General features: G+C 37.0%; 1 protein-coding gene across 1 annotated transcript; it reads right to left on the bottom strand.

Annotated features, from left to right (window-relative positions):
* Positions 1–15,897: 15,897 nt before the first annotated feature.
* On the bottom strand, positions 15,898–19,164 carry LOC105040317 (homeobox-leucine zipper protein HAT5). The gene is made up of 3 exons (XM_010916799.4): positions 18,560–19,164; positions 17,160–17,551; positions 15,898–16,493 (listed from the first exon to the last, which is right to left on the bottom strand). Exons 1-3 carry the CDS (start codon positions 18,675–18,677, stop codon positions 16,086–16,088), a joined length of 918 nt encoding a protein of 305 aa, XP_010915101.1. The 5' UTR covers positions 18,678–19,164; the 3' UTR covers positions 15,898–16,085.
* Between the last annotated feature and the right edge of the window lie 6,327 nt (positions 19,165–25,491).

Genomic DNA, 25,491 nt, shown 5'->3' with positions numbered 1-25,491 from the left:
ATTTATATTTTTGTAATATTTAAAGCTGAGGTATACTGTGATATCCCAGCCAAAGCCCAAACTAACAAAAAAAAAAAAATAAATAGAAAAACAGGGGAGAAGACTCCCGAAGGGAGTCTTCTTCCTCCTCTCGCCGGCTCCTAATCGGAGTCGGAAACAAGTTCTCTCCGGCCCTATTTAAGGAGGAGATCCCTCCTCTCTCCTTTCCATCGAAAATCCTAAACTCAAACGGCGGCAATCGCCGGAAAAATCCCGCGGAAGACCGTCCCTGTGCCGTCCAATTTCTCACCGGAAAAGCTTCGCTGGCGACGGAGGTAAGCCTCCTCCCCTTCCTCTCTTCTCCCTCTTCCTTCCCGTGCCGATGTGCACGCTCGCCGGTGACCGGAGTCGTCGGATTTTGTTGCGGAAGAACCTCTATATTTTGCTCGTTTTTCTTTGATTTCCGATGCCGGTGGTCGCCGCCGACTATCGATCTTGGCCCTCTTCTTATCGGCGAGTCACCCTCCTCTTGCCGACGGCCACCCCACGCCGGCTGCGCCGCCGGTCGGCCAACCAACGGAGGGACCTCAGGGTCCCCTGTTTTGGCCCAAAGGAACCCACGGGAGAAGAAGAAAAGAAGAAGGAGGAGGAGGAAAAGAAAAGAAAAAGAAAAGAAAAAGAAGAAAAAGAAAAGAAAAAGAAAAAAAAAAAAAGAAAGAAGAAAAATAAAATGATAATGATATAATAATAATAAATAGGATTTTCTCCTCTCTCTTCCGTGAAGAAAAAGAAAAAAAAAAGAGAGAGAGAAAAAAAAAGAAAAAAAATTATTAAATTAATTAATAAATAATGATATAAATAATAAAATATGAGAAAGAGAGTTTCTCTCTCTTCCCTCTCTCTCTTCAGTCTGAACTAGTATTTTCTCTCTCTAGAATTGGACTTTCTCTCTCTAGAATCCTCTCTCTAGATTATTTCTCTCTCCTAAGATTTTTAGAATTTTGAGAAGAATGATGATGAATTTAAATGATTCTCGTAATGGATTTTTGATCTGTGATCGTCGGACGATACACCGACATCCACTTTGATCAGATCAGGTATTTTTAGATTTTATTTTTCATGATCTTATTGAATTATCCACATGATAATTTTAGCATGATTTGATCTGATCGATCAGAATTTGTTGAATCATATTGTCTGAAGAATTCAAGATGAGTTTTCTCTCTCTAGAATTTTCTCTCTCTAAAATATTTTCTCTCTAGATTGATTCTCTTTCTAAAAAAAAAAAGGCTAGTGAATGAAGAAATTTCTTTTAATAAGTTTGATCTGATTTTAATGAAGAACCCTGATCTATGATTGTCAGACAGCGTACTGGCACCCACCTTAATCAGACCATGAATCTTTAGATTTGATCATCCATGATTCCGATCTAGCCATGATTTGATTTGATCATGTTGATTTCACCAATTGAGATATTGGACCAATTGTAATGTTGGATTGTGTCACCTGATCAATTTGAATTGTACCTCATGAATTCTCTCTCCTCTGATTTTCTCTCTCCACTTGATTTTATGAAATCGATGAAGAAATCTCGGTCCTATCACTTCGAATCTGATTTGATCTGATAGTCAAACTTTGGATCGTTTAGGTCCTAATTAGATTTTGATTAGATGAAATTAGATGATTGGACCCAATCTAAACCGTTGAAATATGGTATTCGTATTCTTTCTAATTATTGAAATTGATTCTGTATAGGATTGTGGATGTTTGATCATGGGATATCGCGATATGATCTACGAATAAAATTTTTGGAAGAAAATTTATAGAATTATGTGGATTTATTGGAATGCGTTCGAGGTAAGTAATGTTTCACTTTTTTTAGATTTATCGGCAAATTATAATGTATTCTTCTGACATGATTTGTGAAACGATGCATGAATTGGATGAATGGTATTTTATTATGAAAATATCTTATTTGAAATATTATGATGAAGCATGATTGAACATATTGATTTCATGATGCATTATATTGATTGATTTCGATACTACATGATTATATGTTTTATTATCGAAATTAGAATATAAAATATGATTTATGAAGAATTATGATATAAGAAACACTATGAATTGACAACCTGACTATGTAAAGGACCCTGCCAATGGGGGCATATACGTTGACAATTGATTGTCCTGAGGATTTATGTCGCCAGCGAGACCAGCGACATGTCGCCAGAGAGACCAGCGACAAACCGCCAGAGAGACCAGCGGTTCCGAAGGACTTTGCTGCCAGATAATTCGCAGCTCACTGCAAGTAGATATGCGGTATTATGATCCTGCCACAGAAAAAATGTGGTCATAGCTCATGGTTGACGAAAAGAATTTAAGAATGAAAGAAATTGAAATTTAGAAAGAAACTTAAATTTTTGAAAAAGAAATGAATTTGGTATGAATTATGTTGCATAATTGAAATTGATGAACTCTGTATACTTATTTTCTATAAATAATGATTTACTTAAATGCCTGATGAAATCTATTGAAAAGTGATTATTGCTTACTGGGCTGTCTAGCTCATTACCTCCTATTTTTATTGTTTTTACAGATGTTGAGGAATTAAGATGATACAAGATATGAATGGAAGAGTGATCAGAAGTAGAATCCCTATACTTTTATTTTAGATTGAAAGTCTTATTGAATTTGATGTAAGACCTATGAATCATTATTGAATTTATTGAGACATTAAAGGAAAAAAATTAGGTCGTTATATTTTGGATTTAAATTATTGACTAATTATTCCGCTGTTGTTTTAAGATAACATGATAAGATGCCTTGCATGCTTATGGGAAGAGTTTTCTATGAGTATGCGGCGGTTGCCATGACCATCGATTCACAATCTCGAGTTGGGGGCGTGACATATATGGATGGTGCAAGATGGTAGGCATGAACACTAGAACATACTCCGTGTATAACAGTGCTCGTTTTGATTCAACATCGTTCTCCCCTTTGCCAATGAAAGATGTAGGCCTACACCCCTTGCATCGCATGGCTGCCATCAGGGGCTCTTTTAACTTGTTGGCGATAAACATGAAGTGAGATGCTGATTTCTAATAGTTTTTATTAGATTCAGCTAATCCCTTGCTTAGTTATACACATTTCTCCTAAAAGGGCACTATGGGCCAGGCTGTGGGCAGAGTTTTTCTAATTCGTGAAAGCCTTTGGTTGAGCAATATATTTGGACGGACTTAAAGTCCTGGATTTGGTTCCATGAACGACAGTCTTTCAGATTAAGGTCCCCATTTGGACCACTACCACTGGGCTTGGATTAGAAGATTGGGTTTTTGTGGAATCCTATCCATGTAATCCATTTTCCGTTGACTCCCATTAACTCTGCAGCAAATGGTATGATTATTTAAAAGTGTCCGACGGGGTTTTTATCTTTATCTAACGTACACTTGTCACCACAGATACGGCAAAAATATGCAAGTAAACCTTCTTAAAGCATGCTCGCAGACGTTATCCCTGGCAAGATAAAGCTCTTTCCTTTCAGCCCCCACAAGCTCCTTTCCTCTTAGCACTTTGTTCTATAAATTAAGACTGTTATCGAGCAGCAGTCATTATTGAATTAAATACATGATTTCTTTCCAGGTTCTGCTACCTTTCCGTGCCAGAACGTTTCATATTGTCACTCTTGATTCCAACCATCTTTTTTTCTGAAGCGGGCTAATCCATGGCATAGTTATAACTCCTGCAATGAAGAAATTGCAATATTTCTTCGGTTTTCGACTCTTCATACTAGGCTTGGCATAGGGAGTCCTCATCTGAGAGGGCCCAACTACCAAAGCCCACGATTACGGGTACAGTCAGGTGGAACTTGGCGTAGCTTGGATGCAATCAACAAGTTCGTTTCAAAATCAAGCCTCGAGTTGAAGCTCCATTTGTTTATCATTACTTCGAGTTTAATTTTGAATCGGGCTGAGTACGAGCCTGATTGATCGGTTCGATGAGCTCGATTCAAACTTGCTAGTTGGAGATTGATTTGTTTACCTCTGAATCAAGCTTGATTCGACTTCCAAACCACTCATGTGCTTAACTTAAGCTAATTATTTAAGGACTCTACCCATGGGGCTTAGCAAGCTTCCTTGATAGTATTTAAATTATACCTTCTATATCTTCTTTAAATCATATATGATGAAAATATACCCTTCTCACATGTCATAGGAGACTGGTTCAATTCATGATAAATTCACCAGATCGATCCATTCCCAGGCTGAAATCATCAGCATTTGGTGTGGCCATGTAAATGCCGCCGATAAATCTCATCCCCTTCTCATTGCAATTTGCCATTGACTTCATCTGCGTGCGTGTCCTAGGTTGCAGTTTTATCTTGAAAAAGGTTCAATTGCCATCCACTTTGCTTCATGGCTGAGAACAACTTTGGATAGAAGAATGGATTGCATACGTCGTGAAGTTTTTCGATGTACATGTGTACATCTTGACAGCAACAGTATTGAGTATTCAATCACGTACCCAGGCGGACCTTAGCTTTCTTGCTTTTTGAGTGAGTCAAAGTGAGGTCATGTTGTACACATCAATAATCACAGTCTTTCATTTCTATGGCGAGAAATCGAGATACATAGATGATGAATGGGGTCCATAAAAATAAGTGGTGGTGATATATTGCATGCAGTTTAAAGTCTAATTTATCTAATGTTGGCTTCAAAGTCATGCTCCTTCCAAAAAGTTTGCAATATCGATCGCTTGAACTGGGTTCTGAATTTGATAGCGAGCAACTGAAGTTAAGCCTCCATAGAAGGCATATATTCTTTCTATCAAAAATAAATAAATAAATAAAATAGAGGAAATATCTTCCTGATCCGATGTTTGAATAGTTCATGTGCTTCGTAGGAAATATTCATGTTGGCTCCATCGAGGGGTTGGAAAAAGTAATATAATTTTCCAAATCACAGATGCCACAAAAATGCATCAAGACTTTTGTCCATTGGTTTTTGCAATCTACAACAGCCTTGGTACAATTAGAAATCATGAACCTGATAGCAAAAACATGAATGTCGAAGTGGAATGTATTGCATCTGTGACGGGTCATAACTGAGTGTACGACTCAAGCTTATCGTGGAGCCAACAGGCATTCATGTAATAGCAAAATCCCATATGAGTCAATTAGAATTGGCCAACATGTGGTTGAGTCCGATAATGAAAATCTAGCACATCAGCTGTGAATGTTATGTAGTGAACAGTGTCCAAGATGATAGAATTAATCTGCTTTCTGTTTTGTGAGAAACAAATGCGAAACTGACCTTTCCTGTTTCCATTATGGTGTGACAAGTTACAAGGGATTACCAGTTTCTCCCTCTAGTTCTTTCATAGTTCTTAAGTTATTTCCTTCGTGAATATGCATAAAAAGCAACAGCCCCAGTGTCGCGGCAGACCCTTGGATTTTAGAAAATGAATCTAAGGATATGTTTGGTTAGAAGAAGTTGGATTTTAGAAATCGAAATAATTGATTCTCATTCCAATCTTTTGAATGGAAGGAATTTCATTTTCATTCATGAAAGATAGTAGGAATGATCTAATTCAGACTTTCTTCTAGTACTCATAATATTATAATTTTGATTTCGATCGTAAATGAAAGGAACAAAAAAGTTGTTCATTTCAAATATTTTTAGTAAATTTATTGTGATTTTTAATCTAACTCATTTTGATCCTGATTTGAATTCGGATTTTGATTCTGATGGCAAACTAAATGTACTTAAAATGCCAAGAAGACACTAATGACATATCCTTAACTCCATCCAAATTTGCTCCGTTGATGAATCAAAGTTTTGAAGAGACTAGTACACATCAACCTATGAAGGATGTGTAGCATATGGTTTTTGTAGCTCCGTCCATAGGTGACGGTGATAAAAAAGATAAAAAAAAAGTGATCTCTTATTAAGCCAAAGTCCTCTCCATCTTTTCCTAGTACTAGCTCCCCATTGTAAGCTAAAATCTTAATCAAAGTTCCGACATCTCCGCTGGACTCCGAAACAGGGACTCCATCCATTTCTCATCCTAAACAAAAATTTGAGACTATCAAAGTGTGGAAACCGATGGATACTAATTTGAACAAATCTGTGATAGCTAACACTAATGTGGTTGAGCATAAATCTGATAAACAGGTAGCTGAGTTGAATAACCACACACATGGGGTGGTGGTTCAATAGCTTCAACTCACTCTTCTTCTCCATCGGGATGCATCTCCATCAAGAGAAGATAAGAAAATTTTGGATGTTACTGGTTCTATGGGGACAGGGTTGGAGGGTTTAAATAGGGCTCTCCTTCTAATCCTTAACAATGAAGATGATTGTGTAAAATTGCAGAGGAGCTGCAAAGTCATCCTTTACAAATCATACAAAAATGCTCTTAAGAACGAAAAAATATGATATTATTTGTTTTCTTGAAACCCAATTATAGAGTAATGCTTTTTATAGAATAAGTAGATTTTTGAATCACCAATGGGGTGTTTATGTGATTCCAGCTGTCAGTTTGTCAGGAGGCATTGTGGTAGTTTGGCATAAGTCTTTAGGAAAAAAAATTTTTATGCATGTTGAAAGGCAGATTGTTTTTGGTGCCATTTTTGTTCCCAATAAACCCAACAAGATATTAGTGTTAGTTTATGCTAGTACTTCTTATATTGAGCGTCGGAGCTTATGGAATCAGATCCAGTTAGTGGTGTCTATGGGATTTTCATTTTTATTGGCTGATGAATTTAACTGTATTCTAAACCCGAAGGATAACAGGGGAGGTAGATATTTTAGGGTTGACCGTGAAATTAGAAAATTTAGAGCTTGTTTACATCAAACTGGCCTTATTGATTTAGCATTCACGGGTCCAAAGTTTACTTGGTGTAATAATCATCTGGGTATAACCAAGATCTGAGAGATGATAGATAGAGCTTTTGTTTCTTCAAGCTGATTGAATTTGTATACTGAATCTCTTGTTATCCATCTGGCTAGGTTTGCTTCTGATCATTGTCCTCTATCTATTGTGGTGTCTAATCATATCTGGAGAAGCCCTATTCCATTTAGATTTGAAAAGTTTTGGTTATCTTATAATTCTCTGACTAACATTGTACAGCAAATTTGGCAGCATGATGAAAACATCACTTCGGACGATCGCCTCAATACACTTCTCCAAAATGTTCGTATGGCCATTAAAAATTGGAAAACTAGGTTAGGTAACTTGTTTCGAAAAGGTAAGCTTCTGTATTCATAAATTTATGATTTGCAAATAATAGAAGTAAATTTGGGGGGGCTTTCTCCATTACTTCATAACCGATTGCTAAAGTTGCTGGTGGAGTATAATGCAAATTTGAATCATCAAGAACTTCTTTGGAGGCAAAAGTCTAGGCAAACCTGGTTGCAAGAATATGATGCAAATACTCGATATTTTCATATATCCACTATTATGTGAAGGAGGAAAAACAGAATAATGAAAATAGTGGATCCTCATGCTAATTGTTTAACTAAACAAGAGAACATTCATAGTTTGTTACTTGATCATTTCATGCACCATTGGCAACAAGATGAAAATGTATCGCAGTTAGATTATCTATTGCTAACTCTTTTAATTTCTTTTGTGTAAAACATGGATCTAACTAAACGAGTGTCAGATACAGAGATTGAAGATGCTATCCATAATATGCAATCTGATAAAGCTCTAGGATCAGATGAATTTCTTGCATTATTCTTCCAGCATTTGTGATCAATAATTAAAAATAATATAATATTAACAGTCAAACATTTCTTTGACATAGGTATGTTGTCATCTACATGGAATCAAACTTTCATTATTCTTTTGTCAAAAAAATCTATTCCTCAAACACCTAACGATTATAGGCCAATTAGTTTATGTAATACTATATATAAAATCTTGGCAAAAATTTTGGTCACTCATCTTAAGTCTGTTCTTCCTTCCTTGATATCTGAGGAGCAACGTGCTTTTGTTTCAGGTAGAAACATTTTCATCAATATTCTCATTGCTCAAGAGTTAATGCATTCTTTAGCTAGGGCATCCAGATCACATGGACTAATGATGATGAAACTTGATATGGAGAAGGCATATGATAGAGTAAATTATAGTTTTTTGTTTCATATTATGCACATGTGTAGTTTTCATCAAATTTTTATTACTTGGATCAAAGTTTGCATTCAATTTTCTCAATTTGCTCTGCTCATTAATAGATCACCTACACACTGGTTTACCGACATTCATGGTATTAGACAAGGTTGCTCTCTTTCCCCTTATCTTTTCATCTTTGTGGCTTAAATTTTTTTTAATCTTTTAACCACGGTTGTTTAGAATAAATTGTTATATATTTATCGTCCTAGAGGGGGACCTTATTTTTCTCATATTTTTTATGCGGATGATTACTTGCTCTATGCCTGGGCCACGACTAGAAATGCTATTGTTCTTGCTTCTATCATTGATACCTATTGTCAATATTCTGGTCAATGAGTTAATCATAATAAATCTTCTATTTGTTTCTCATCTTCTGTTTCCTCTGCTGTGAAAGAGTCCATCTTATATCTTTTGCATTTTTCTTTTCATCCTCTATCTTGGACTTATCTTGGCATCCCTTTGTCTCCAAACATCTTAAGAATTACTCAGTATAAATATTTTATAAATAAAATTTCATCAAAAATTGGTGCTTGGAAATGGCGCACGTTATCCTTTGCTGGTAGAGCTACGCTTATTCGATTTGTGTTATTAGTTTTTCCAACTTATATTTTAAGTGCTGTGCATCTTCCGCTTATAATTTTAAATCAAATGAAAAAGAAATTTAGGGCTTTTTTATGGGGACATTCAATGGATACTAGAGGATTTCATCATATTACTTGGGATAAAATTTGTTTACTAAAAGTAAATGGAGGTCTTAGTGTCACATCTTTAATTTATCGTAAAAAGCAATGCATTAGGAGGTTGGCAGCTTTCCTTATCTTACATTCTGACTCATTATGGGTAAGATTAATTAAAGGTAAATATCATTTTTCTGGCTCCTGGATAAGATACTCCCCACCGAAATCTAGCTCAGCCATCTGGAAGAAAATTTGTATGGAAGGGATTAATGTGCAATTCTATTTTCAGTACATGATAGGATCTGGACATAATATTAATATTTATACTGATCCTTGGATTTCTATTTGTCCTTTACAATGGTGGCCAACATTTGTTAATATGGACTCTGATATTTATCAAAAAAATCTTTCTAAATATATTGACAACTCTCATCAGTGGTTAACTAAAAATTTATCTCAGCTCCTATCTAATGATCTTTTGCACCTGGTGCTTGCAATACCTCTTCCGATATCAACAAAGGAGGACATTTTAGTTTGGGGACTATCAAAGCTTCCTCATATTTCCCTTAAAGATATGTCTTTTATGGACTAGCAACCGACTTTGCATGAATATGGCCATCTTTTCAAGCCACTCCCATCTCGTGTTAAGTACTTTTGGTGGTAATTACTATAGGTTCGTCTACCAACTAAACAGTATCTTGCTCATTGTAAAATAATTTCTTCTAATAATGAGTTTTGTGATATTTGTTTGGATATTATTGAAGATTGTAATCTTTTTTCACCGCATGTCCTATTGCATATCGCTGTTGGAGGTATATTTCTCATATGCAATTAATACCTTCAGAGTTCATTTCTTTGACAAGCTTGTTTGATTTTATGCAAAATGCCAATGTTAGTAAGGAGGAGAAAACTTTTGTGGTTTGTGTTACTTGGATAATATGGCAGGTAAGAAATGAGTGCATTTTTAGTCATACTATTTTTATGCTTATGCAAGTTCTACGTAGAGCCATGAGTTATATCAGTGGTCCTAGTTTGTACCCGGATAGGCACTGGGGTAGCATTCAATTTTTTGCTGCCAAGAGCAATACATCTCTATCAGTCTCTTGGCTATCCCCTCCCTATGGGTTTATTAAAATCAATTTTGTTGGCTCTCTTGTATAAAAACAGGCTTCGTTAGCTTATGTTCTTAGAGACTATGCAGCTTATATCTTGCAGACTAGTGAAAAAAATTATTTAATATTTCTGTGCCTTTTGCTGAAATGATAGTTGCTTGTTTAGATATGTCTATTGTTGTTACTAAATTTAATGCAACTCATATTATTTTAGAAGGTGATTCATGTACTATTATTCAGTGGATTGAAGTATTGAAAAATCAATTGGCTAAAAAATTCTCTTTTTTATGGGGTATTTTCATTTGGCGGTTCCAATTGCAAGAGTTTCAACTGGCTCACATATATAAGGAGGAAAATCAAGTGGCAAATTATTCAGCTACTAAGGCCAGATCGGATGATTTTCAATGAAATAGTCTCAATGAGATTGACTCATATTGTTTATATCTTTTTAATGCAGACAGATATGGAGTTCTATATCAACGAAGGGGATGAAAGAGCGAAGGACATGGAGGCCATACATACAATCCTATACAAATTACTTCCTCTAGGGAACATCAGTCTCATTGCTTTGTGTTGTATTGCTTTTAAGGTCGGTTTGTACAGTTTTCTGATGCTAATATCTTATTTGTGCAGGAATATCACCAAAGTCTTGGGGAGCCACATCTTCAAATCACCAATTGCATTGTTGTGGTGAAAGTTGAACGTTCAGAGGGAATTTTATATGATATTCAATAAATATCTAAGGACTAGAAGAAAAAGAGAGAAAAAAGCAAAAATACTAATGCTGTGCATCTGTATCACTGCTTATTGATGGTGGTTAAGAATTCTTTGGTCAGCCTATTGAAAGAAGAGGATATGTGCCTCATGTGCTCACATATCACTTTCACTAGGCTCCAATGTTTTTGAATGCTGCATAAGGGAGATTATCTGCTGTCGGAAGTGCATTTATCATATATAATTGCTTCTGTAAATCTTGACACAGTTTCTAAAATTACCTGATCAACTGCGGTGGTTAGCATTACATTAAACAGCGAAAGGTTCATCAATGTCATCTTTCCAAAAGGGCATCAGAGGTCCTACTATTGTGCTTCACTGATCAAACATTTTAATTCCTGACTCTCTTGGTGGTTGAAGGCATACTACACTTCCTTTGGCTCCCATGACTTATAGCTTCGATTAAGGCATTTTCTTGTTTTGCCTGAAATGGTTCACTGTGTCAGTCTACTGTTTCATGCATCCTAGTCATCTGGCAAATGTATCATATTACTGAAAAAACAAAACAAAAAAGAAAAGAGATCGAAAATAAAAAGGCAAAAAAGCAAAAACAAAAAGAAAGGAAAAACAGCAAAAAACAAAAAAAATAGCAGAAAAAAATCAAAAAAAGAGGAAAGAATTTATTTTACTAACATTAGATATCTTTTGTTCTGCAGCATTAAGAGGAAATCACTACATTTATAAATGTAGTCATATTTTTCTTCAATTGAATCATCTTTATGCTCTATGTTCCAGCACATATGTCAGAATCTTCAATACTTGGTCACCTTCTTTGCGCATGGAACATAGTAGTGAAATTTTATATTGTACATACGGCTGCCAGCATACAAGTATTTTGGGCATAGATACATAAATTGGCCCATAGGGTGAGTCTCCATGGTTTTGGAACCTATCTTTGGTTCAAAATGACAATGGCTCTTCCCTGGAGTGCATGCCTTGCTGCTGCTTCACTTAATGCATATATTAATTCGTATTTCTGTTCGTGGTCGTCGGAACTCTATACTTCTATGGAATTTCACAATATGATGATTCATTTTAGGCATCTTCTTCCATTGTCTGAATTGGTCTATGTATGGGTGTACTGTTTTCAATGTTTCAGACATTGGCCATATATATCATATCCTTGGAAAAATAAAAGAAAAAAAGAGTCCGAGATTGAAAATGAAGAATCAAAAAAGCAGAATCAAAAAGGAAAGAAAAAAAAAAAGAAAAAAAAAATAGTAGCAAAAAAGTATCAGAAAAAAGAAAAAAAAAATATTTTATTAACATGGGTTCTTTGTTGTCTTGCAGAATTAACAGAAAGTTCATCCAGTTGCTAATATAAATATTTCTTTCTTACATTGGATCTTCTATATGGATGCAGGATTCATCAAATGGCCAGAATTTGCAATGCTTTACAAGCTATCTTTGGTTTCATAATTTCAAATATCTAATATTTCTTTACTAGGAGGATGCAGTTAGTGACAGCGACCTTCTTTCTTCATGTCCGCCTTGGGCATTATCTCTCATTATAGAACAGGCTTTTGTTCATAGTGCCTATACCCTACTGATGTTATTTTCTTCGCCGTCTTTGTTGCTAATTCATAGCTATAGAAAGATACAATACAATACAAGTAGCAAACCTTCAATTGATTTTTGCTCAATTTTTTGGGCACATAACTCAATCATTCTTTTTCATCGTACACTTTTATATACTTCACAAAATGTATGTGTTGTCAGGATAGGATATTGTCAATATATATCTCCACAGTTTTTAGGCTTGTATAAGTTACAACTTGTTGTTGGCTTTCTGTTTTCACTTATACTGACAGACATGTACGCATAAGTTTCTGTGGATAAAATTATATTTTCAATCAATCAAAAAAAAAAAAAAAAATACCGAGAAGACCGTTAACGTTGCACGCAAGGTATGCAACCAAAGATCCATAGTCTTCTCTTGGGTGTCCGCCCCACCTACCATTGCGGCTTACCGGAGGATCTACTCCCCGGGGTAAAACGCATGAATGAGATCAGCAACCACGCCACCCCTCTGCTTGTCATACGCAAGATATAAAAAAATAAATAAAACCTCGTTCGTTTCACAGTTTGTGCCGACGCTCCAAAGACGTTCATTGGATGCACATTTTCCCCGCTTATTGTTAGTTTAAGTTAATTGAACATATTTAAGTAATATAAGATGTTAACAAAATCGTGGATGACGTACCCACAGTACCTATCCGTGGTGTTTCACGTGCTGAATGTTGTCGTATCACAGATAGACGCGTGTGACATAAAAGGTGCTTGCGTGGACGCTGATACGCCAACCATGCCAACTGTCCAAAGGAGGGTCGGGCCGGGTCGGTCAGGGTTGGGTTCGCCCTTAGAAAGTGCGGAAACCGTGCCATCTGGGCTCCAATTTGGGACCACCCCCCGTTTCTTTATCCCGCTGCCGCCGCGGAAATGGACGGCCCGGAAGACGCCAAGAAGTATGGGACCCACCTTGCCGTCGAGTGAGAGGACGTGTCGAGGCCACTTGCGCGGAGCTGGCAGCCACGTGGGTCCCGCCTGGTGGTTGGTTCCGTGGCGGTGTTGGAGGTGCTTGCGTGGCGAGCTTGGTTATAAATATACCATCAGAAGTCGACGCGTACACGGACAGGTCGCATCATGGGGACGCGTCACTCCTCGTCCCCTCTCGAACCGAGACGTAGGCAACAAAATACGTGGCATACGGCGAAGCATGGACCCAATCATTAGACTGGTGCCAAGCAAAAACTGTTCCAAATTCCCTACTTAATTCAATTCATCTAAAGGTTATTATTATTATTATTATTAGTTAATGCTATCTTGTGGGTCAAACACGCCTCATCTGCCATGTCTTTGACAGAACTGCCGCCTCCTAATCGTCTTGTGTAAGTTCATGGTTGGCACAACCAGGAGTTGGTGCAGGTTGAAGAGTGGTGTTCAAATTGGACAGTTTATCAACGTGACAATAGCAAAATAATGGTCACATTTTTCAAGAGATGAACTAAAATTTATGGATCATAGTTTGCATTTTTTATTATTATTATTGTTCTGCATATTTTAAGAATTATTTTTTTTAAAGATTGATGGTTGGATAACATTTTTCATAAACACATCATGAGTTATTCAATAACCCAGTCAACATCTTTTAAAATCATACATGCGAATCAAGATGGAAGACTATAAATTAATTAGCTTTTAGATAGATGTACATCACATGTCTTTTCAATTCACAGCATACACTAATGTTGAAACACATCAATGGTATGCATTGAAGTTATGGACTTCACCATCATATTTTTGGTGTCTAAAATACATAACATATTATTAAAAATAATATTCATACTACAAAAAAGAATGAGAAGATGACTGCTTCATCGTACAGCGACCATCACGCATACTTGGATAAACAGTACTATAAAGAAGTTTTAATTTTATTATCTTAATATTTTTAATAAATTAAAAAATTAAATCATGTATTATTATTATTATTATTATTTTTGATTCTCTTCAACGTTGAATTTTTCCAGGTATAACATGCATAGCATAAGCAAAATTCTAGTTTACAATTAATGAAAACTCGCAATTGTTATCGTCCAATAGAACGATGCAAGTTGGGACAGAGCACGAACTCCGCAAGCATCTCTCACCGATAAATTAAACAACATGGTATTATATATCACGCGCAGTTCATGATCCATCCCTCTCAAGATTTCAATTGAGATGGACCGCTCGGCAGCGCAAACATTACCCGCCTTACATTCTCAGGAGTACTCCCACCACGTCCTAGTCTCTCGTTCTCACTGAAAGGCCTCTGCCATATCACGTCGATGCAAAAAAACGCATCCTCAGGGTAGCATGGGAAAGGACCGTGCTTTCTCCCCCATCTGTCCCTGTAACAGGCCTCGAAACTCTTGGTTCATCATGAAAGTTCTTCAAATGGACAAAAGAACACTCCAGCTCAGTGATACCAGCTCAGCAGTATACTGTGCAAATAATATTCCATTAGACGGACATTCTAGCCACCTCAGTAATCAGTATTAGAGAGAGAGAAAAAAAAAAGAGCAAGAGAAGCGGACCGTTGTTGAGGATTTTATAGGCTAGAATTATTCTAATAAAATATGACCACATCATTCGATAAGATTAAAAAAATCAGCAAAAATCATATTTTATTTATTATTCATATTTTTTTAATTAAATAAAAAAGTTTTAAGTTTTGAATCACTGAACGATATGGCCACATTTTATTGGATGGTCTAAAATCCATGTAACAGAATACTTTTAATCAATAATTTCTCCCGTCTCTACCTCGATTTCCTTGGTGCCACTCTTTTATCTCGATTTGAACCATCTTATCCCTTCGAGTGAATTTAGCAGAATGCGCCATCCCGTCTCAGTGGAGATTGAAAAATTGCTGCACCTTAACACGAGCCGATGGAGAGGGAAAATAGTTGTTAGATTTTACACGAATGGTGATGAAGGATCTAGGCTTTCTGGCAGATAATACAAGGTCCTAATTAGAGAGGAGATTGAGTGGACTGACCTAAATGTCATGTATGATCGAGAGGAGGAGCACAAACCTCATTGTCCATGAATGGAACCGTTGGTGAAGCATGAGGAGGAGCATAACCCTTGTCCCCACTTCATGGCTAGTCTTCTGGCCTACATCTACCTCATCGTGGAATAGGCTAGCATACAACCACCCCCGCCCTGCTTTTTTGTTGATGTCACCGCCTTTGTCACCGTCTCTTATGGTCGGACCGGTATCAAATTTCTCAATCTTGTTCGGGCATTGGAGGATCTCAGCCTCCCACTAGATTTCTCCGAGATCACCGATCTAATAAGATCACTTTTGAGATTAAGTATTTTGAGAGAGCTGATCATGTTTATCCGATCGATGGAGGAGATCCTTTTTATGAGGCCGATCTGATACAAATCCATGAGATCTAAAATCCCACCGGCTTCACGTAGATGGAGCGGTATTTTACTAGCATGATATACCGCTGAGCTGGATATAATTTCTTCCGTAATAAGCCTTGAAATTTCTCAGTCATCAGTGTAGTGCATCCGAGTCACGCAAATGGACAAAAACCACTCGAGCATTCAGACAACCATCTCCAAAGAGAGGGCCACCTATCTATTCCCAAGACATTGACCAAGTACCTTTCCATTGCCACGAATTTTACACGAAAACTATACAACTTTATTATATAAGAACAAACTCAATACAAAGACGAAAGGCTTCACAAACCTTCTAGACGTTGGTTGCCACTAAAATGGCTTTATTCCTAATTATTCACCACCAAATTAATATCACGCAAGACAGAGAAAACACAATAAAATAGGTGCACATCGAACATCGTATAAGTCAAGGCCAGAGCCAATAGGACTGGTCCTCCGCAGGGAACCTGTAATTATTCAAATTGTCTTCAAGCCTCAGGAAGCCACAACCTTGGACCTCATCAACCTCTTCGGTATGTGAGAGATCGGAGTGATCAGGTTCAAAAGCATTGGAAGAATCCACAGGCTCCATCAGTGTGGAGCGATGATCTACTTCATCAATGTAGGGAGGGCTCCCGGAGTCTAACACGGTGCTGTTGACCGAGCTGAGGTCCTCTTGCTTGCATACTGTGACCTGGCCATCTACTCTTTTCATCTCACCCATAGGATCCGAGACCATATTCTGCGGTTGGTGAGGAAATTTGGTGCATTCAAATGGCTCCGAGCTGCCGATATCCTTGTCTTTGAGGAAGACCTTGTTTGTGAGAGAAAGAACCTGTCAAGATGAAGCTCCAGTTGATGAGGGCAATGGTTCCATAATTTAGAATACTAAATTCACAAAAAAAAATCAGCCCATTGAACAGATGAAATGAGGCAGGATGCTGTGTCAAACTTTCCTTTCAGTAGCAATGAACATATAGTATACATGACATGTCCATCTACTGCTTTCGTTAGTAGCAATCCGCAATATGACGAGAGAAAAAAACAAGAGGAAAAAAAAAACTAGTGATTTAGCTAGAAGCGTCAGGATTTACACCTTTCTAGACCTAAAACATTATGCAGGCATCACAAGTAATGCGTAGAATGACTGCAAGACAGAATTAGATTAGTTTGTTGAAACATCCAAGATATGCAATATGCCATCCGAGACAGTTGCAAAATGTTAACCAACCTGTCCATATATAAACAGATCAGGAACTATTATAGATCAGAATGAAAGTGATAGATGAAAATAAGATAGTCAATAGTCCCATGTTATACTCCTACACTATATTTCATCTGACCTCTTATATTTTTAGTGCTTCAACAGCAGCAGATAACTTAAAGAAACAAATGCAATATATTCAAAGTTTGAAGAAGTAATTAAGGAATAGGTGTGGTTGGCAGACCAGAAGCAGTGTTTAAAGAACCAAATTCTTTGTGAAAGTTCTGAATGGATTACCTCGGCTTGAAGTTTCTCCTTCTCGTCGAGCAGGTTATCATAATCAGTCTTGAGTGCATCATAACTAGATCTCAGGGCCTCGTAGTCCTTCTCCAGTTGCTTTGTCTTCCACCGAGCACGGCGATTTTGAAACCATATTGCAACCTGTCGGGGCTGCAGCCCGAGGTCCCTGGCAAGCTGAACTTTCCTCTCTGGCTCAAGCTTGTTTTCAAGCTCAAAACTCCTCTCAAGGAACTGAACTTGATCGGCTGTAAGCCTCCTTTTCTTTTCTGGACGGTGAACACCCTCGTCCAAGTCCTCATCACCAGTTTCTTCCAACTCAAATGGTCTGCAAAAGGGCCATTCAGGCCTCTGCCCATGGACATCTTCAAAATTCATCACAGACCCTGAACCTGAGGGAGAAATGTTTTAGAATTCATTGCATATCAAAGTGTCACTATAAATAAGAATGACAATAACTATCCAACTATACATATAGCATCATCAAAAAATATATAGATGTAATGAACTGAATGGCGAAAGATTTTTATACGATATCAGATTTCTGAGGGCAAAAAAAAAAAAAAAAAACAAGAGGCTTATATCGATGCAACATATCATAACTTTCGGATGTTAAATTTTATAAAGCAAATAGCTTGGTTACTCGCAACTTCTTTCACCATATACAAGGAACTTTTGTTCGAACTGATAATGATCTTGTTAAATGATTTTTTTTTTTTCCTTTCTTCTCCAAGAAAAATGTTAATTCTATGGCAACAATATGATCCCAAAATCTTTCACCAGCATGTACTGAACTTTCTGGAAAAGGTAGTGTGCAAAGATGTGAAAGCAGGGCAAAGGCAGAGGTAAAGTAAGTCAAATTTAGAAGGGAAAAAACTCGGAAAGAAAAGGAAAAGGAGAATATTAGGTGTCCATAAGCATCAGTAGGATAAATGGTATAAGGAAATGGTGCTAAATTAGATCACTGTTCAGACTTTGAAATCATAACATAATGAGGGAGGAAAAAACAATAAATGGAATTCTTTTTGAATAAAAGGGAGCAGAGACAGCCACGCGAAAAAGAGACTAATCACCGAAAAAGTTGTGCCAGAGAACCAATCTATTGTAGTGCTTCAATCACCAACCGAATTTAGATCAACATGACAAACTTTCAATTATATCAAGAATTATATCTCAGTTGTAGTGAATAATTGAAGATTAATAATTGTTGGAATATGCTAAGCAGCATTGGAACTGGAAGAGGCAGATCAACAAATTCAGGCCTTCGAGTCTGTTTTCTCTATTGGATCAACAATTTTTACGACCACAAACTTGGACCCAAAAATCAAAGAAAGCGAAAGAAACCTTCTAACATTAAAAACAGGGTATAAGAGGGACGGTGAGAGAGAGAGAGATGTTACCGGGGAATTCTCCATGAGAAGGTCCCGAAGAGAGCAGGGCCTCAATAGCCTCGGAGGAAATCCAATTGTTCGGGAGCAAAACCGACATCTTCGAACTCTCATAAGACCTTCCCGCCATCTCCCACCTTTTCCTCTCTCCCTCTTCTCCCGCTCTTTTCTTTTACCCGAAGAAAAAGGAGAAGCCTTTTTTCCTTACAACCTTCAAGAAAGCTTACACAACACCACCTCTTCCCCTGTGTTCTTGATGCAATCGGACGGGCATGATTCCTCCACCCCGAGAAATCTTCGCCGCCTGTAATCTAGTACTTGTGTCGGAAGAAGCTGGTGATCATCATAACGGAGCCGTTATGAGAAGAGATCAAGGGGCACCGGCCATTCATACCCATCTCACTCTCTATATAAATATCTCCTTCAGGAAGAGAGGAGTTGACGGAGGCTGCCAAGAATTGAGTGATGGGTCCTAAATTTTCCGTCAATTCTCACGGAAACTCGAGGTGCTTGGCAGAACAAGAAGAGACTATAGAGGATAGTGGAGGATGGAAGAGAAGGATTTGGGTTGGCTTCCTTTCTCTTTTCTACTTTCTTTTCTTTCTCTGGAATGGAGGGGTTGAGGGTCCTCTTATAAAGAAGGGAGAGGGCCCTGGGGTCTTCTCTTTGCTCGGGGATAAGGGAATGGCGTCAAGAAATGACGGCGATAACCTTCTTGTCTTTTTTTGGAAAAAAAATAATATTAAGTTAGGATACGCTATTGAGATGCATATTTTCTCTTTTCTTTTTTCGATAAGACGGCATTGTAATTAATGAATAGACTGGATGTATCTCTGTGAGTTGCCGGGATTGGGATGAATCAAAATCTGGTTGATGCGGCAAGTGAAAAAAATTGAAAAGGTCGAGATTTTTGAGATATCTGCTGGCATTTCTGATGCACATATCAAAATCTCGGCAGATATGGTAAATTATATATTTAAATTATTTTTCAATATTATTTTTCAATAATAATAAAAATTATATATTTTAAAAAATATTTATATTGACCATACTAGTAGTGATAGAATTTTTATATATAGTATATTAGAGGTATCTGATAAAGTGCAATCTATGATCTCAATCAACATGTAAATTTTGTCAAAGATATATCTCCAACATTGTTATAAATTTGCTTGGTGATAGGCAAGATCAAATATGAGAGATATATGGGATGATTGATGTGTCACTGTTAAAGTAATATTAGCTGTAGATTGGAGTAATTTATATTTACTATACAGGAAGCATTATTTCTTTGATTGGTATGTTCTTATAAATTTCTGCATGTGAACTCATAATTTAGCTTTGGCTCTATTCATTCATCCCATGTTTTGGCAAATTATTATAATTTTTTTTTTTTTGCTCTTTAATGGCACCTGATTTATTTTTAAATTTCATTTGAACATGAAGAAATGTGGTGTATGGAGAGAAAAATAAAAATGATAAGACAATTAGAACAATTGTAGAAGAGATCAAAGGAAGCTATCAAGAATTATGGGTTGTTAACAGTTAATGAGCATCCATTGAAGGGTTGAGGACTTGATAGTAGTATAGCAAGTTGTAACAAATTATGGATGTACCCTAATAATCGGGAATGCATTCAATATTGTTGTCAGGTAATCCACACATTTGGAGATATACCAACTAGCATACTAAGGTAGCTTCCTTCGAAGGATTCAAGCATTTATTAGTTTATTTATAATATGAATTTGCATGACTAAATTTTTTCCCGTAGAAAAGGAGTAAGGATTATAATATATTAATGAGTGTTCTCTACTAAGGGATATCATGGGCCAAAAGCTTTCGAAATCATACGTTGCAAAAGGGAAGCGAGATGCAGAGAAGGCCGGGTTTCCATAGGCCACAGGATAAGTAATGGAGAAAAGGTGGACGGTACAACTTAATCATGGCAAAGGAACGACAAGACTGCGATGAAAAAGAGGCATAATATTAAAGGCCAAAAGTTGAAATCAAATAAAACCAATCTCGCACACATGGAGCTTGTTTTCTATCTGCAAAATTATCCACTGTTGCTGGTGGTTTCCAATCATGTTCGATGGCTGAAAACCCTTTTCCACTTTGTACCGACAAAGGCTTATAGATACCAAAGCGGACATTGGGAAGGCTTGTGATGAGAGGAATCCAACCATTTCGGAGGTGAATTTTCGCCATTAGTGTAGGCTGCAGATCTGCCACTAAGGCAAAATTATTAAATCCGATCTGAATTTTGATCCAGATAAAATATCAGATCAGTGAATCAACGATCCAACTATTGGATCAACGGTTAAACCGACGGATCAAAATCTATGCCATTAATGGCTTCCAAGTTTCAACATCCAATCCCAATGCCTCGATGAAGGAGGAGACGGAGAGGGGAGGGGGCCGAGCAGAGATGGAAGAGATAGAAGGAGGGCATCCCATATGGAGGAGGAGGAGGCGGACAGGGGAGGGAGTCGAGCGGAGGAGGAAGCAGAGAGAGGATATCTCGAACGGCGAAGAAAGAGGCAAAAGGGGTCTAGTGGAGGAGGAAGAGACGGAGGGAGGATGTCTCGAATGGTGGAGGAGGAGGAGGAGGCGCAGGAGGGGGGCTGAGCGGAGGAGGAAGCAGAGGGAGATCCCGGACAGCAGAGAAGGAGGCGGAGGGGGAGGGGGTTGAGTGGAGAAAAGGAAGCGGAGGGAGGAGGTCGTGGATGGAAGAGGAGGAAGCGGAGGAGCCGATCTTAAGCCTATTCACCAGAGATTTAAAAAAAAAAAGAGAGAGTTAGCGCCGCTGTTACTCGTCGGAGGCTCTGATCGTCCTCGTCGGTTTGTGCCCAGTCCCCATCAGGCCGCCACTACCATTTTCTCGGTCCTCGTCCTTCGCTACCGCTGCTACTGACTTGGTCACCAAGGATGGGGAAGATGTCGATGGGGCTTGAACTTGAGAAGTCAAAGCCCAAGGGACGAAGATCAGAAGATGAACAGTAAATTTCAACGGGTTCTGCCTCAATTGGTTTTGCCGGATCCAGCAGGTGGTAGTCCAACCGGCCGATTCGCACGAATTTAAGTGGGTTTTAAACACAGCCGATTCAATGATATAATCGACCCGATCCCATGGTCGGATCACCGGATTTTCAATCCGATAGGCCGGGTCGGGCCGAGTTTAATAACTTTGCACTAAGGATGGCAATCGTGGAGGGTTGAGTTCGGATTTGGCACGGATTGATCTCTAAACAGATCAAAAATTTATCGATTAAAATTTATTTTATTTATTAAATATATTAAAAATTTAATTTTAATATTTTTAATAAATAAATAATTTGATAATTTATTTATCATGAACTAATATATTAAATAGAGTTTTAATGAATTAAATATAATTAAATTAATTAAATATATTATGTAAGTCAAATTAAATAAAATAGAAATATGTTAAACATATTTGAAATAGATTAAACAGATCTTAAACAAATTAAATAGATCAGATTATGATTCGATCTAATTATTAAAAATATCAAAATAGATTAAATAGATCAAAGCGTTAAATCTAAATCCTACTTATTTAATAAGCAAATCTAAATAAATTGATCCATTTATGATCAAAATTTATCTATGCTAAATCCAAACATGCTTAAAGCGACATTAAATTGACAAATTGAATCATAAATTATCACCCCGATCTGTTGCTTGCTGGTCCATCTCGATTTATCCATGTTTTAGTTTTTGTATTGTTTAATGGTCTTGTAGGCAGTGGCGGAGCCTAACATCAAATATTGAGAGGATAAAATAATAATTTATTAATAATTTTTTAAATAAAATATTTATAATAAATAATAAAAATATATATAAAATTAAAATATTATAAAATATCAATAAATATTAAATTTATGTATAAATAAAAATAAGTAAAAAATATTAGCTTATGTCATCTGCAAAATGATTTTGATTGTGTAAAATTTTAATAATCTCTTCCATATTAAAGATTGAAGAATAAATAAAGGATTAAAAAATAAATAAATAACTATTTTTTTAAAAAAATTATTATTTTTAATAAAAATTAATATATAAATTAATTATATAATTTTTTTTAAATTAATAACTTTGTAATGTGTGTAAGATTAAAATATTGAAAGGATCATCATATATATATATATATATATATATATATATATATATATATATATATAGATAATAAATATTTTAAAATTTTTTAGAGGCAGTGCCCCCTCTGGTTCCTCTTAGACTCCACCGTTGCCTGTAGGTTTGAGTGGAAGAAAAATTATCCTTGCTTTGCAAGTCAGCAGCCGGTTTCGATAGCTAAGGAGAGGGGCTGGGTTCGTCCGACAAGAGGATGGCACACATAACTAAGGTCACCTAGTCCTGGAGGGGCTATAAACACAAAGTATAAGATGATTCAAATGGTTCGGGATCGATACATTTGGACAGCCATGTTTGAATGTCTTCTTTGTTTACTACAATCTCAAACAAGTTTTTTTTTTTGGGGGGGGGGGGGGGGGTAGTTGGATTTGTTGCTAGGGTAGTAGCACTACGTTTCTTCTTTAACTAGGTGCGTTGATAATATTGAAAAAGCAAAGCATTTAATCTTCTAAGCCTGAGAAGATAACTATCGGAACGCAACCATCTATCAAGTCCAATGATCATTTATTCAACATAGGAGCGGTCAAGTGGGATTATGACAATTTAGAGACGTATCACTTTAAGGATGCCTGGTGTACGTCGAACGGAAAGCGATGCGTGGATGGTAATGCATTTTGTATACATCACTTTACGACTCTACAGGAAAATTTGATTTGGGAACTAAAGCGAGTTTTGTTTAGTAGGAATTCTAAATTAAACGGTTGCCGAAATTCAAAGAACGGAAAGCGCTAGAAAAAAGTTGGGAGGAACCGTCTTCGTTAGGTCACCTGGGCCATAAATGCTGTACCTGTCGGCCTTGCCTATTGAAGACATAAGTTTTCGCAATCAAACAAACTTCTGAAACCAAGCTTGCCGAGATTGTTAGACTACCGATTAATTCACCGATTGAGAAATGCTTTAGCTATCATATAAAATTCTTACAATTTTTTTTAAATAAAATATTGATATTTATAAAATTAGCTACATTTAAAATTATATACATCTGATCTTTTCAGACCCACTAGTGATGGAAGCTTCATACATTGTGCTGCACCTTATCTTTCATCATTATATCAAAAAGTGGCAAGTTTCATGAGTGCCGGTTTAAAGAGATTAACGAGTAAATCACACAATGTTAATTAATCATATGATAATTTTATGTGCTTACTTTATAATTTTAAGAACTACGGTATCTTCAAAATCGTTTAAGATGCTTAGGCCATGAGCACTTTAATTCAAATTCATGATATCCTTCACCTAAAGGGCCAATTCCTCTAATGATCTTATGGACACATTTTTCTCTGAATACTGCTGACTTCACTTGCTCGATTGCAAGGTGCGACCATACCACACAGCCTTTTCTCTTGAGGTCCAATCATAGCTGGAACCACCAGGCACAAACCATCAACTCCAAAAGGGCTTGAGCCATTACAAGCAGGGATCCAATATTTTTGTCGATATGTCCAAAGGGTGGCAATTGGATCGGATCGAATCGGATCAGATTAAAAATTTTTCAATCTAAACTTGACTTATTTATTAAATAGGTTAGATTTGAAATCTTAATCTATCCTATTTAATAAATAGATAATCCAATTCGACTTTTTAACCAATTTAATAAATAAATATTAAACAATAATAATAATAATTATTATAATAATAAATTATTATAATATAATAATTATTATTAAAAAAATTGCACCCTGTCAAAGACAAATCATGAACAAGTGATTGAAGCAAATAAAAAATATTTAAAACAAATTAAGAAAGAAGAAACTTGATAATGATTCCATTCAAGGAGAGCCGGCATAAGTTTTATCTACCAACCCTTCAATCAAATCGATTAGAGGAAAAAAAAGTTATCAATCCATCAAAGGAAGAACCTAAAAAAAAATGATTAATCGATCTGTGGGAAGCAGTGGGGAGAGGCAAACCATCGCTAGCCTCAAAGGAGACTTTTTGTTGGATCATGACATGGGTATACAGCTAGGAAAGCGAGTTGCTTATGCTACAGAAGGTGTCGAATCCACCTCGTCGAGGCACATTGCATTCGATCTCCACTTCCTCACCATAGATTTGATGGAGAAAAATGATCGACCATGAAACCCTAAAAATGGAGGAGAGGACACAGGAGAAATAGGGGAAAGAAGAATCACTTGGGAGATTAGGAAGAGATGAGGCCAAAGATAAGACAACAAGGAGAAATTGTGAGGGGTAAGGAGGGGTGGAGCCGCAGGTGAGGAGGATGGCAGACATGGCACAGATCTCGAGGTGGGGGGAGGAGACAAAAAGTGGAGGAGGGTGGCGAGCTTGGTGACAAGGGCATCAGTTGTCGAGGTGAAGGTCACAATAGAGGTGGAGGACATGGTTAGGAGGCAAGAGCTAGGATTTTAGAGAGGAGCCAACATATAAGAGATGAGAAGAGACCCAAATCAAGGAATATGGCGAGCTTGGCAGCAAGGGCATTAGCCGTCGGGGTGGAGGTTGTGGTAAAGGTGGAGGACATGGTAAAGAGGTGGGAGTTGGGGTTTTAGAGAGAGGGATAGTGAATAGGAGAGGAGAGGACATGCATGGTAGGTAAGGCCATATGAAAGAATACATGCAGATTGGGATTCTAATGGATCGTGGGTGATGGCTCTTAACTTTTGATTTTTAAATTTTAAATAGGCAGTGGGCAGAGTGCTTCGGTTTAAATAGCACAGATGCTAATGGATATTTGATCCTACCAAATCTATATAATAAATGAGTTAAATAAGTTAGAAGATTAGAAACTAAATATGATCCTTATAATAACG

The sequence above is a fragment of the Elaeis guineensis genome, chromosome 3, assembly GCF_000442705.2.
Source record: "Elaeis guineensis isolate ETL-2024a chromosome 3, EG11, whole genome shotgun sequence".
In the NCBI taxonomy this organism is placed as follows: domain Eukaryota; kingdom Viridiplantae; phylum Streptophyta; class Magnoliopsida; order Arecales; family Arecaceae; genus Elaeis; species Elaeis guineensis.
The sequence above is the reverse complement of the archived record's forward strand: the minus strand, read 5'-3'. Positions and strand labels throughout refer to the sequence as shown.

Coding starts and splice junctions, on each gene's coding strand:
- LOC105040317 (XM_010916799.4), bottom strand. CDS start 18,677: ATGGCGGGAAGGTCTTATGAGAGTTCGAAGATGTCGGTTTTGCTCCCG. Junction 17,552..18,559: donor TTCTCATGGAGAATTCCCCG/GTAACATCTCTC, acceptor TTTCTCCCTCAG/GTTCAGGGTCTGTGATGAAT. Junction 16,494..17,159: donor AGGAGAAACTTCAAGCCGAG/GTAATCCATTCA, acceptor TCATCTTGACAG/GTTCTTTCTCTCACAAACAA.